The following is a 13,320-nucleotide window of genomic DNA, read 5'->3' as shown; positions in this document are numbered from 1 at the left end:
GAACTGCAGCTTCAAAACTCAGCTCACGTGCGCATCTGACAATCAACTTCCTGATTAAACCACTCCCCCCCCCTCTCTTTTCATTCATGACTTTTATTTTTATTATAGAAAATGTGTCAACTGCGTTAACAAAAATAAAAAAATAATATATAATAAATAAATAAAAAATAGAATACGTGTCTGTGGGGGACTCATATACGAGAATCCACAAAAAACTAAAAATTATTTAAAAAAAAAAGAGTATCAACATCGCAAATCTGCTTGGGTGTGTTTTTTTAAATCAATTAAAAAAATAAAACAATTAAATATGAAAGCAATTACTATTCAAAGCCTTCGCATCAGCCTCTTTTTTAGGTTTTGCACACTTTATTGATTTATTAAAGCAGCTTCTTGACAGAAAAAATATAAATAGATTTACAAATAAAACTGCATTAAGCTGGTGCACGTCGTTCTACTGGCCACATGATGGTGCTCAACCAACATCCTAGAAGTAACTTTGATTTTTTTTTTTCTTTTCTTTTTTACTCCCACAAACCAAAGCCACATATCCAGTACCCCAACCACGCATGAGAACATACACTTATTCACGCAGTGTGTAGAAATCCGATTATTTCTAAATTCAAGGTGCATGAATTAACACTCAGGTGTGTTCTTCAATAAGAGGGCACAAATTGTGAGAATTGCAGTCGTGTCATTGTTTATTTGAAATCCACAAAATTAAAATGATACAAAGAAAAAAAACAAGACATACAAATCAAAACGCTTCGATCGCTCTGGTCCAGCCACTGCCTGTAAACAGCGTGTGTTTTAAACAAATAGTTTGAGTCCCGAATATTTGCTCAAGGTCCGTCTGCTGCCAACTCACAAACTCGGATAGTCCACCTGAACCCAGCACCGAGATCAGGTTGGATATGTTTGTGTTGTCCAACTGGTCCGAGTCTGAATGGGAATCATCGTCACTCCTCATTCTTTTGAATGGCACTGGCACAAAGTCTGGCAAATAAAACTCTGGGTCAACAATAAAATAACTTGTGTCCATCTTTCGCTTTTTGTGGCACTGCGCGCCCTGCGGCTGTCTTGGTTGCGCGCAACAGTCTGAGTGGAAGTAACCGTTGGAGACAGTAGTCACCACATGCGTGTCCAAGTCCAGGACAGTCTTTTGGTTGGCTTGCGTGTTCGGGACAGGTAACTCCCAGGATTTGTCCGCACAGCTCCAACAGGCTTCGGAAAGCATGAGATCAGAGTCGTTTGGTGAGACCAATACGCACGAGGATGCGTCCTGGTGCTGCACCTCCGTCAGCTGGCCGTTGTGTTGGTGCGCTCCGCAGTGCCAAGAGTCAGACTCAGCCCCGGTAAAGTTGCAGTAGAAGTCATCCGCCAACTCCGTGAAGCTCCCCGTCAATTCCAGGTATTCTTGCTTTTCACGGACTGCCGCTGCATCCTCATAGGGAGGCGATCTCTGCGCCTGCGACACGTTTTTGTTCATATAAAACTGCCTGGCGTTCCTCAGAACGTATGTTACCAGCAAGTTCTTATGGAGCTTGATGCCTCCTCTTTGCGTCCTGGAGCTTTGGATTTTCCTTAAAGAAATGGAGATCAAATTCTGTGCTTCAAATGCACACTCCATTCTCAAAAGGGCCGCCCGATCTTTCCCTGCAGTCTCTCAAAGCGTTGCTCTATGCAAGAAGAGAAAAATGTTGGTTGTTTTTAGTACAAAAATCTACTAGACTCGTGTAGACTGTGTCCATAGCGCTCCATGTCTTCCCAGTAAGGGCATGGATTTTTAACTCTCATCTTTCCTTGCCACGCCCTCCCCCAGACATTGTCCAATGGGAGGGAGGAGGTGCCTCAGTTACACGCAAATATCACAAGCAGGCTCTCATTCAAAATGCGCGGAGGAGCAGGCCTGCTGCAGTTTCCTAAAACGTGTTCTGATCTCCCAGTGACAACAAAAATGAGGAGTTTTTAGGGTTTTGTTTATAAGCAAAGAAGTTAATAATATGGCACACAAAAATGTACAAAGTGTCCTTTATAAATGATAACTAATAAAGTAAAAATAATTTGAAGCTATTGACGGAGAATGTTTACATTTACATGAACAAATAAAGTTAGGTATGTGAAACATAAAATAGATCTATTTTCAAACAAAAAGGGGGATAATGGAAAATAATTCATCATATAGAATAAAACAGTGCAGAATAAGCTGTTCCAAATGATTAAAAATTCATATAAACATTTGAAAATGGGGGATCAACGTCATACAGAAACATTTAAGCAAGGTTTTTCAAAGTACTTTTTATTATACATATAAGATAATTGTTTATCCATTTTCTATCCTGCTTTTCATTGTAGGTATCACGGGTTGCTGGACTCTGGAGCCCATCCCAGTCGTCTTTTGGGCAGATGCAGGGTACACCCTGAATAGGTCGCAGGCTCATGCTACAGACACACACAGAGCAACACACGCACACATATGCTCACTCCTAAGGGGCAATTTAGAATCTCTATTTAACTTGTGAAATGTGTTTTTAGCCTGGAAGAAGGCTGAAGTTCCCAGAGAAAACCCAAATGGGCTCAGAGAGAACATGCAAACAGCACACAGGAAGAACAGGTTCTGAACCAGGGCTTTCTTCCAGTGTGAGGTTAGTTCTAATCCCCACACCGCTTTAAGGTCCTGAATAAAATGTAACAAGAAGCAATTCAAGTAAGAGTAATCCAAAAAACATTTACAGTTAGAATGTATTAACAGTTGCCATGCTAAATGTCAGGGCATGTAAATACAGTTTTACAACACCTAACATGATACTTGCAAAGTATTATGTTGGACTTTGGTTTATTATGAAATCTTAATAGTAATTTTAAAAAGTAGGAATTGCAGAAGTTACCTGACTCATTAATCTAGGTGGCATGATTATTTGTTCTATTTCAACATTTGTTTTCTTGTTTTTATTTAAACCAACAAAAACTAAATGTCTTTTAAAAAAAACAGCGTTTAACACAAAAATATACCTATTTGGCTCTTTTGTGGTTAAAAAAAAGGGTCATTTTGATGTGTTCAGGTATTGTTTGCAGTGCTGGGAAAAAGGGTTATCATGTGTTTATTGCACACAACACTTCACTGTGGTTCACTTTCAGCCAATTATAATCAACCCGACTTGGTAGGTGCAAGCTTGTGATTGGATGTCTATTTGTTTGGATCACATGTAGATAAACTACGGAGCCCGTGTCCTGACATGAAAAAAATAAAACATATCTCGTTCCCACAAATTAATATCTTGTTTCCACAAAATAATATCCCGTTCCCACAAAATACTATTTTGTTCCCTCGAAATAGCATTTCGTTCCCTCGAAAATAATTAATTAGTGCGAATGAAAAAATTATTCACGTCATAAGTCATTCATAAACACGGATGCGTTCTCTGTCCTGCCACAAAAGCCGCTTTCGTGTCTCTGTGACCCACATTCGTTCAAGAAAAGAAAAAGAAAAACAAGAATGATCAATTTATTATTCTCAATGAATATAAGAAAAATATGATTATGAAATATGACCACAGCGATTCTCCAGACATAGCTCCTAGAGCTCCCAGAGCTCTTTTGCTTGTCATGCCGGCATCCGGACTGCTGGCTGGCCGGTAGACGGACAGCCAGCTGCGGTATGGAATATTGTAGTTGAGGGTCGAATAGGAATAATAACATTCAGGACTTGTCTTTTATTAACATACTCTTTAGTAGTCACTTAACATCCGAAGGCTACATGCTGCGCATCCCATCATGCATCACACATATCCCATAATGCATCTCGACCAATCACCGTGGCCCTGTAACTGTGATGCATTCAAAGACAATAGGACAAATGATAGGCTATGTAGCATGTAGCCTACTAGCCTTCGGTAGACGGCCAGCCAGCTGCCCGAATGCCGGCATAACAAGAAAAAGAGCTCTGCGGTGGAGCTAGGAGCTATGTCTGGAGAATCGCTGTGGTATGGCGAAGCTTGGGCATCCTAAATCGTCTGATATTTTTCTTATATTCATTGAGACAATAATAAATTCTTGTTTTTCTTTTTCCTTTCTTGAACGAATGTGGGTCACAGAGACACGGTAGTTACCGCTAAAAGCGGCTTTTGTGGCAGGACGGAGAGCACATACATGTTTATGAATGACTTATGACGTGAAATTTTTTTTCGTTCGCACGAATTAATTATTTCGAGGGAATGAAATAATATTTCGTGGGAACGGAATATTAATTTGTGGGAACAAGATATGTTTTATTTTTTCCATGTCAGGACACAGGCTCCGTCATAAACAGACGCAACAGTAAAATACATTGACAAAGTTTGTCAGGAACTAATTGATTACTTCCTGTTCCATTTTATACCTTTATAACAACATAATTTGGACATGACAGTAAAGGAAAAGAAAAAAATAGTTTCCTCAATTTAACAATTTGTGGCCACAAATTAGTATTTTGTAGGCACAAATTGGTATATTTTGGCAACAAATTGGGATTTTATTAACATTTGATGGAACAAATTTATACTTTCTAAACAAAAAATAGCACTTTTTGCCCACAAATTACAATTTTGTGGGTGTAAATTTGCATTTTGTGCACACAAATTATTGTTTTGTGTGCATAAATTAAAATTACTCTGTGGGCAAAAATAAGCATTTTGTGCACACAAATTAATATTTTTTTAGCGTAAATTCGAATTTGTGCACTCAAATTAATATTTCGTGCACAAATTAATATTTTTGTGTCAATTCATTCTACGAATGTATTGCCACAAAATACTTCTTTGTGTCCACAAAACACTCATTTCTGTACACAAAATAAACATTAAATTAAATAAATAAATGCCCAAATACTAATTTGAGTGCACAGCATACGAATTCATGGCCACAAATTATTAATTTTAGCGATTTTCCAACTGATACTGCTGTTATTTTTACATGTAGATCATTTTTCAAAATTTATCTTTTTCTTCTTCTTCTTCCAATTTAAAAAAAATCATTTGGTTTTGCCTAAGTAGATCAATATTGTTCTATTCCAAATATACCCCTTGTGCTTTCCTATGACCCCACGCTTACACTGATGTGTTCTTCCTACCATGACAAAGGTGTGTAAAGGTGAAGAGAATTTCATTTATTCCATGGACACCAGTGAAGATCACAAATCATTTTAGAAAAAGGTTCAGTTCACTGTCTTGTGGGGTCTAGATGACCCAACTCCCATTGTTAAAGTGCCTAGGATAGCACAAGTGTTACAGATTCAAATTCACAACCTGAGCACTGCAAGACATGTCATTCTCTGTGTTCCTCTAAGATTTATCCTGCTACGCCAGGCTGAACCGCACCATCAGTTTGTTGTCTTCACATCGTATGTAGCACACGTTTGCTAAAGTAAATATACTGTTTCCATATAGACTCTAGTTCGCATCAGTTTACAGGTGGAAGCAAACAATTCTATCATCAGGACTTCTGCTTGTAACAAAAAACATTTTCTCTACACTCACCTGTGTGAAAGAACTGTGTGAATAGAGATTATCTGTCATCTGTGCGTCACATCTGTGTATGTATATACACACAGATGGCTGACATCATCCTGAACACCTGGAAGGGACTTTGATTTCCTGCCAAAGAAGTAAATTAGTAGGACAGCAACTATTATGCTTATCATGCTCTGATAATACTGTAAATTGGAGTCCGACACATCTGGTCTTCAGGGAATTTTGTCGGAAAACAGGAGGGCAGATTGATGTAAAGTTTGAAGGAGGAGAGTTGGATTATGAAATGATGGATGCAGGATAAAACATGACACAGGCATTTTCATATTAGCTGCCTTGATGATAATTTGGAAGAAATGTAAAAAGCATTCAGGTTATTGTCCTATTAAAAAAAATGTTGCAGAACAATAGATCTGTTTTATGATAGTCCAAGTAGGCAATGTGAAAAAGTAAACTACAAATAAAAGAATAAGTTATGTATAAAGCAAGTGAAGTTGACAAAAAATGTTTAATACTAAACTGCTTTTAGCAGTTAAAAATGTAGAGTATCTGCAGCTATTTCAAGAATTAAAAAAAAATTCATATCGCAATTTTTTCAAAGCTGTTTTTTCCTCAAATTTTGTCTAGATAATAGGGTAAAGCTGAGTCCTTGGTCTTTTAGTTTAAAGAATGATTAGTACCTTGAATGAAAACTAACACTATTGATCAGAATTAGCCTTGTATGTCACACAAATAGATTTTAACAACAGTTGGGTTTCTGCAAAATAGAACTGTGAATGCTTCTGTCCCAGAGAGATGAAGACAAATTAGCTCATGTATTGTAAATGATGCTTATGATTTGTAGTGACTGAACATTCTCAATAATTCTCTTAGATGTGCAAAATGGTCTCAAAGTGAGACTTTAAGTGAATATTAGAAGAAGGTATACATTTCTTTTTAACTTTATCATTTTTTTGGATTAAAGATTTAGGAACAAATCAATATATATTTCTTGTGACCTAAATAAATGGCATATGTGAATATTTTTCATTATGGGAGACCCGAACAAAAATTATCCTCCAAAGGATTTTTTTTTTTTTTTGCTGAAATCTTCCACAACTATAATTTTATGTAGTCTGTTGGCTTTTCATTTTTTAGTACAATGAATGGTCTGTAGTTTTATCTTTCTAAAGCTATTTTTTATCTTTTTTGTTTTGTCACCATTGTTTGCTTTTTAGTCCCACGCCGTTCATCTTTTGAGCTTTAGTAAAAGCGCTCCCGGTGGTCTTTTAATAATGATTATGCTGTTTTTAGCCAAATTAAAAAAAATCTGTATTGTTATCTATGACATAGTTTCAACAGAGTGGCAGTAGTTTTGTCAGAAATTTGCCTCTGAGTTGTGGGTAGGATCACTGTTGCAGAGTAAGATTTACTCCCCTTCCCGTCATCCATCTGTTACACTCTCCTGCTAGCTTATAGCTCCTCACAACCCCAAACGGACATTAGCAGCGCAACAAAAATGTCTAGAAATATTGGAGCTATCCAGCCGTGCAGTTTTGTGTCAGATGCCTGCTCCGCCCAGGATAACAAAGACGTACATGTAGCCTCTGTAGCAAGATGCATCTAAATGGAGTGGAGCAGGGAGCTTGTGGCTTGTCTTTGTTGGTTCTGCGTCACACCACAATCTTTTTCCAAGAGCATTTTTCCTCTGCTCCTGATTCATGACAATTTGAAAAAAAGAAATACTCAGAAATGCAGTATGAACATTAACTTTCTTTATATGTTCTCCATCAAGAGAAGAATGTCACAAGAACATGTTGTAAAGACCAAAAGCATGATTTGAATCAGAGCGGGTCTTAAATGGTGTTACTTGCATTAAGATCTTTTTTAACCATACTGTAAAGTTTTTTAAGAACAGTTTTTGAATACAAGTGCAGCATTTGGGAACTGATAGGGTTTTTACACCTACTCATGTAATGGGAAAAGGCCACAGTCTTTACCTATGGAATGATCAAAATACATGTAAGCTACTCAAGTGCCGCAGTGGTTAGTACTCTTGCCTCACAGGGGTTCACATGTTCTCCCCGTGCATGTGTGGGTTTTCTCCGAGCACTCCGGCTTACTCCCACAGCTCAAAAAACATGCTTCATAGGTTAAGTGGTAACTCGAAAGTGTGCATGTGTGAGTGATTATGTGCCCTGCAACAGACTGGGGATCTGTCTAGGGTGTACCCCACCTTTGCCCAACAATAGCCAGGACAGGGTTTGGCAGCCCCTCGACCCCAAAAGGGATATGGGAAGCATGTAAACTACTCAAAGAAAGATCAAAATGATGCTTTAGGGCATGTATGAACTTGTCTTTGTCTTCGGACCTCTATAGTTTAAGCTTTAACATTTGATATATTTTCATTTCATTGTACAAAATGAGACTATGATGCCTTTGGTGCATCACATAACAGTATGACAGCTGCAGCATAAACTGAGTTTGCCAGATAAAAGAAAGAAAAATAACAGAAAAACTAAGCACAGAATAGTCTTTTTTTGTGCAGCATTTGACATCTGATGAAATTATTGTGTTTGTTTTGTACTTGTAATACTATAAATGCATAAAGACTTGGCAGTTGTGAATGCCTTTAGACTAATTCAATAAAAAAAATCAGCAACTTCTTCCCAATATATTTGAAATTATGTGGACAACCATGGATGTAACAAAGAAGGGGGCTGCCTAATGAATAAAAATCATTAGGGTCTGGTGTTTTATTTATTTATTTTCTTTTACAGCGTGTTCACCCGGAAATTTGCAATGACGCAACAAAAGTAAACTATAAAGCAATGCAACCATTAACCAAAATATGTGCATTCAGTGCAATGAGCTAACAACCTCAAAATTTTAATGATGAAAGACAACAGTTTAATAAACCCACAGCACAAGAGGAGATGTTTATTTTTTAAATTTAGGTCATATCCATTAAATACATGGAAAAAGCAGCACAAAAGTACTAAATAATATTTTAGGCCATTTCTTGTGGTGCAAAAAAAGTAGGTCAAATACTACTTGTAGATATGTTGTTACTCAATAAATCTATAGTTTTTAACAAATAAATCAGACAAAAAAGAAACATCCCTAAACAAAGAGGATCCGTTCCCTCCATAGTGCTGCCCTCTCTACCCGCAGCTGAGATATGCAGCTCTGTAAGAAGCACGCAATTACTTCAGAGGCGGGGGGCTTTATTTACATATGCAATATGCATAAGCAAGGTTACTGTGAGGGTGAAATAAGCACGAGATAGAAGAAGAAAAAGAAGGAGGGGTTTAGAATGTGTATGCGCTGGAATGGAGGGAGACTGAGTGGGGTATGCAGTGGCGGGTGGGGCGGTGGTGGGGGGGGGCACAGAAATTTGGCGTTATCAATATTTAACCTATCCTTCCAGCATATTTATGGCAGACAATAGAGCAGACATGCAACTGTCTCATATGAGTGCAAGTGTATTTATTACAGAAGGAAACAGAGCCTGTAAATAGGATGTTCCTTGATAAATTGCAGAGACATAATGACCAGTTCTGTACTTGGTGCAAAATTCCAATAGCTGATTATATATTAATACATCTAATAACAGAAAATTACAATCATTGAACATGTTGCAAATATTCATTAGTGGAGGGATTTTTGTGCATATGGTCTGCAGATGTATGTAATTCAATCAGTTTGAAGAGAAAAATGCGAAAAGCACTGAGAAGAAATAAAACGGCTACGGTTTTTCTTTTTTTTTCGTAGACCCATGGCCTCTCAGAAAATGTTTCCATGTGTTGTGTCTGAGCACACAGGGAGCAAAGAGGGAAAACATTCACTCCTCCAAACCACATGCAACAGATTCTTTCTGAAGCCAAATAAATCAACCCTGTGCTTCAGATCATGTGACACTTTTTTGTGCTTTGTGTTATTCCCAACATATCCCATTTCAAGCCCCCCCCCAACCAATGTACATACACACACGAAGCACATTCTGAGTTTCCATATCCTGTACGTAAGATCACCTGTGCAGACAGAATGGCGTGCTTCAATGCGACATGCTCAGGCAGGAAAACAGGAAAGGGAGTTCAAGGGTGTCCAACATGAAATGCTCACAGAGTTAGGGGGAAACCCAGGGCTCATGGCAGCACTCCAGTCTCTGAAGACACTAAGTAAAGTACACAGTCACACTCTTTTATGCTTTAGCACTGCCATCATGTGCTCCACTTTTGCCTGTGCAAAAGTTTTTAGGGTGTTTTCAAACTTTTCTAGTCAAAAAATAAAACAAGTTTCAGATCAACTTATAGAAAACATGGGACATTTTCAGGATCTATTCTGAGTTAAATAATTTTTTGCGATGTTGATGTTTTAAAAACCACACCCTTTTTTTACACGAATTAAGTTTTCAGATCAAAAGTTAAAACTTAATAATCTATATTAGGCAATTATTACCCAAAAATGGTCCAGTTTATAATTACAATTTAAAGATTTTAATGGGTCCACTAGTAAATACTAGTAGGTTAAAGAACAGTGGGATATGGCTGAAAAAGGTTAACAAAAGAAACTGTTTTATTTTTACATCTCACAGCACTTTTCGATCAATTTAAAATAATGTCACATCAGTTGTTTGTTAGTTTGAAAGAAGCTTAAAGGAAAAAAACATACTCTCGGAGTCTCAAATTTACTAATCCCACTCTTCCATAATTAGTCCTTCTATAATTATTACATTTCTGTCATTTTTACATTTACTTTCATGTGGCTTAAACACTGTCTTACCTATAACTAAATGAAAAGGAAAACGGAAGCCAATGAAAACATAGTATCCCTTATTAAACACCACTGAGGTGCTCTTGGTCATTAAAGAAACATTCCTAAACTGAGAAAAGTGGTAACTAAAGATGATCTGGAGATTGTAAGCTATGCCTTTATCTCATCACACTTATACTAATGCTATTCTATTTTTGCTTGTTTTTTTATAAATCCACAGTTAACCCCTTGTGCTATCTTAGATGACCCCACCCTTGCATTGATGTGTTCTCCCTACCATGACAAAGGTGGATAAAGGTGGAAAGATTTCATGTAATCCATGGACACCAGTGAAGATCACAAATCATTGAAGAAAAAAGGTTCAGCGCACTGTCTAGTGGGTCTGGATGACCCAACTCCCAATTTTATAGTGCCTAGGATAGCACAAGGGTTACTCGCCTGCAGTAAGTACAAAATGGTACAAAGGGCTCATATTTCACTGGTTTTATTTCTTTACATCGGCTACCTATACATTTTAGAACTGATTTTAAGATTTTAGTTTTGATTTTTTGAGCTCTAAATGGTTAGGTCCCTAATTATATTTCCTAAATGTTGGTACCGGATGTCTCCAGTCGTCCTCGTCTTACCTCTGGTTTGAACCTTACCTCACCCAACACTGTCTTTAATAAAGAGCTCAAGATGCTGTTCTTAAAGCTGTTAATCGTTCTGTGGTCTGTTTTGTTTACTGTTTTAATCTTGTTTTAAATTTGTTTTACTCTGTAAAGCACGTCGTGATTTAACCTGTGAAAGCTACAGATAAATCTCTCATTCTTACTTACTTCTACATTACTATCTGTCAGTGTGCACTAGCAGCGATTGGTCCAAGTCAACGTTTCTATAGCAACCACTCTCCCCAATCAGAAGGGAACTTGTTTGAAGTCCACACCCTTCACTTGAAAGCGGGCTCTGAAGAATCTGTTTGTCAAACATTTCAAACGTTTTGAACGTTTCACCATAAGACCTCAAACTTTTACTGTGGGATTTGATTGGTCATTTTATAATTTGAATAACTTGCTCCCCAGACAGTATATCATTTAAAATTTAGAATTATCAAGAACATGTGAAAAAAAAGTAATAAAGTAACAGAGCAAGAATGGTTATTCTGACAAATAGAATGGCTGAGTAATAGCTGATTATTTACCAACGGCAGTCTTTGAAATTTGGCTTCTCTGTACTAGTGGGTACTTCCTGTTTGGAACTCAAGGGGGGAGGCAACACTCAATCCAGTTCTCATATACAGTCAATGGCTGGAACTATCTCTCAAAAAGTATGTATCCATCTTTCCTACCCTACAATGGCCACAGAAGTATCTCTAATACTGCTTTATCTAGTAGGCAATTTTTGTTGCACTGCCAATGTTAGGTCAGGGTTGTGATGGGCTGTAAGCTAGAGAGAGTGTAAATAAATGAATGATGGGACACTGGGAAGGGCTTACTCTGCGCCAACATTTCCACCCACAACTCAGAGGTTAATTTCAAATGAACTCCTTCCGCTCTGCAGATACTACATTCTAGAAAACAACAGGTTTTTTTATGTTGGCTAAAAACAGCAAAAACCTAATCAAAAGACCACTGGGAAGGCTTTTAAAACAGATCAATAAATGATTTGGGACTGTAAAGAGTAAGACCACATCTGACTATGACTGGTCATTAGATGCTTGCATGTTTTTAGAGTCACCATGAAAACATCCATGGAACAGATGCTATTCAATTTTATCCAGAACCAAACTTTGCTCTCTTCTGCAACCACATTTTAATAAAACCAACTGTAGGCCTTTCATTTACTTGTATGCTACTTCTAAAAAAGGAACATTGTCTCTACTACAGAACAGTCAGTTATGTCAATTTTTCAACAATTGTAAACATGCATAAACAAATGGGAAACTGTGAAACACTTGTCTGATCCAGATTGCTTGCTAATTAGTATTAGCATCACCACAACATTCTAGGATGGAATGTGGTTGTCCAATCACCAGTTGCCTTCAAAGTCTTTTTTGCTACGTTCACACTGCAGGACTTAATGCGACATTCCGATTTTTTGAAAGAATTTGAATTTTTTGCAAGGCCGTTCACATTTCCAATTAAATGCAAACTTTTGTGATCTCCTGTGTGACCGTGAAATGATCCCGAAGTGCGCAGAAGAGTACTCAACGGTAAACGACGTCACTCGTTGTTTGCGGAAGTGGCTAACGTTAACAATGGTTGCAACAACAGTGTTGTCAACAGTTGAGCTCTTTTTGCATTTTTAAATTCATTTTCACAAAGGAGCCAGCATAATTACAATCTTCTCATTTTAAGAAGGCATTGGAGGCAGGATCGTCTGTACCCACTGTTGTGGAATGGGGACGTGTGTGTGCTGGGGCCGTGCGCGTGTGTTTAAGAGAGAGGATAGAGCCCCCTCTCACTCCTTCCTGCATTCAGTGCAGGAAGGAGTGAGAGGGGGCAGCAGAAGTGTGTTGGGGGCACGCATTCATGTTGTGTGTTCCGGAGGAAGGAGAACGATAATAAAAGAAGGGTTCCCCTGAAGAACTGCTACTGACTGTTTATTAACCCGCTCTGGAGAATCTGAGGGTCCGAACGGGGAAGTGAACCCCAAAGGAGTATCCCCCTTCGGTCTCCCCCTTCGGTCTGACCATTGTTATAAAGGAAAAAATTAATCGCAGGAAAGGTTCAACACCACGCTCGGCCATTTCGCAGGACAGAGCTCTCCACGAGTGGTCCTGGGCTGTTGGAGAACCCTTCTGATGGTGGTGGTGGTGGTTCCTGTGACGTCATTTCCGGGTGAGCTATTCCCAGTACTAGTCGTGTCTGACTGCTGTCCTCTTGTTTGGCATTAGCCTGACTACTATTGCTTACTCTAAGGGTTATCTGGGTAAATATTCACATCTAGTACCTTTTATTAGCGAATACACCACTGTTAAACCGCTTGCTGTTCACTTTCTATTTTTGCTAAATAAACCACTTCTCTTTACCTAAACACCGCTAGCCTTAGCTTAGAACCTAGCATGGCCACCACTCTTTCCGCC

The 13,320-nt window shown here is 38.2% G+C and overlaps 1 protein-coding gene across 1 annotated transcript; it reads right to left on the bottom strand.

Moving 5' to 3' along the window:
• Nucleotides 1-671: 671 nt before the first annotated feature.
• LOC101160564 (immediate early response gene 5-like protein) lies at nucleotides 672-2,130 on the bottom strand. Its single transcript, XM_004072532.5, has one exon. It carries the CDS (start codon nucleotides 1,625-1,627, stop codon nucleotides 755-757), a length of 873 nt encoding a protein of 290 aa, XP_004072580.1. The 5' UTR covers nucleotides 1,628-2,130; the 3' UTR covers nucleotides 672-754.
• Nucleotides 2,131-13,320: the final 11,190 nt, after the last annotated feature.

Source organism: Oryzias latipes, chromosome 9 (genome assembly GCF_053564925.1).
Source record: "Oryzias latipes strain Hd-rR chromosome 9, Olatipes_Hd-rR_3.1".
In the NCBI taxonomy this organism is placed as follows: domain Eukaryota; kingdom Metazoa; phylum Chordata; class Actinopteri; order Beloniformes; family Adrianichthyidae; genus Oryzias; species Oryzias latipes.
The sequence above is the reverse complement of the archived record's forward strand: the minus strand, read 5'-3'. Positions and strand labels throughout refer to the sequence as shown.

Bases quoted from the DNA above. Each gene is read 5' to 3' on its own strand.
- LOC101160564 (XM_004072532.5), bottom strand. From the start codon at position 1,627: ATGGAGTGTGCATTTGAAGCACAGAATTTGATCTCCATTTCTTTAAGG.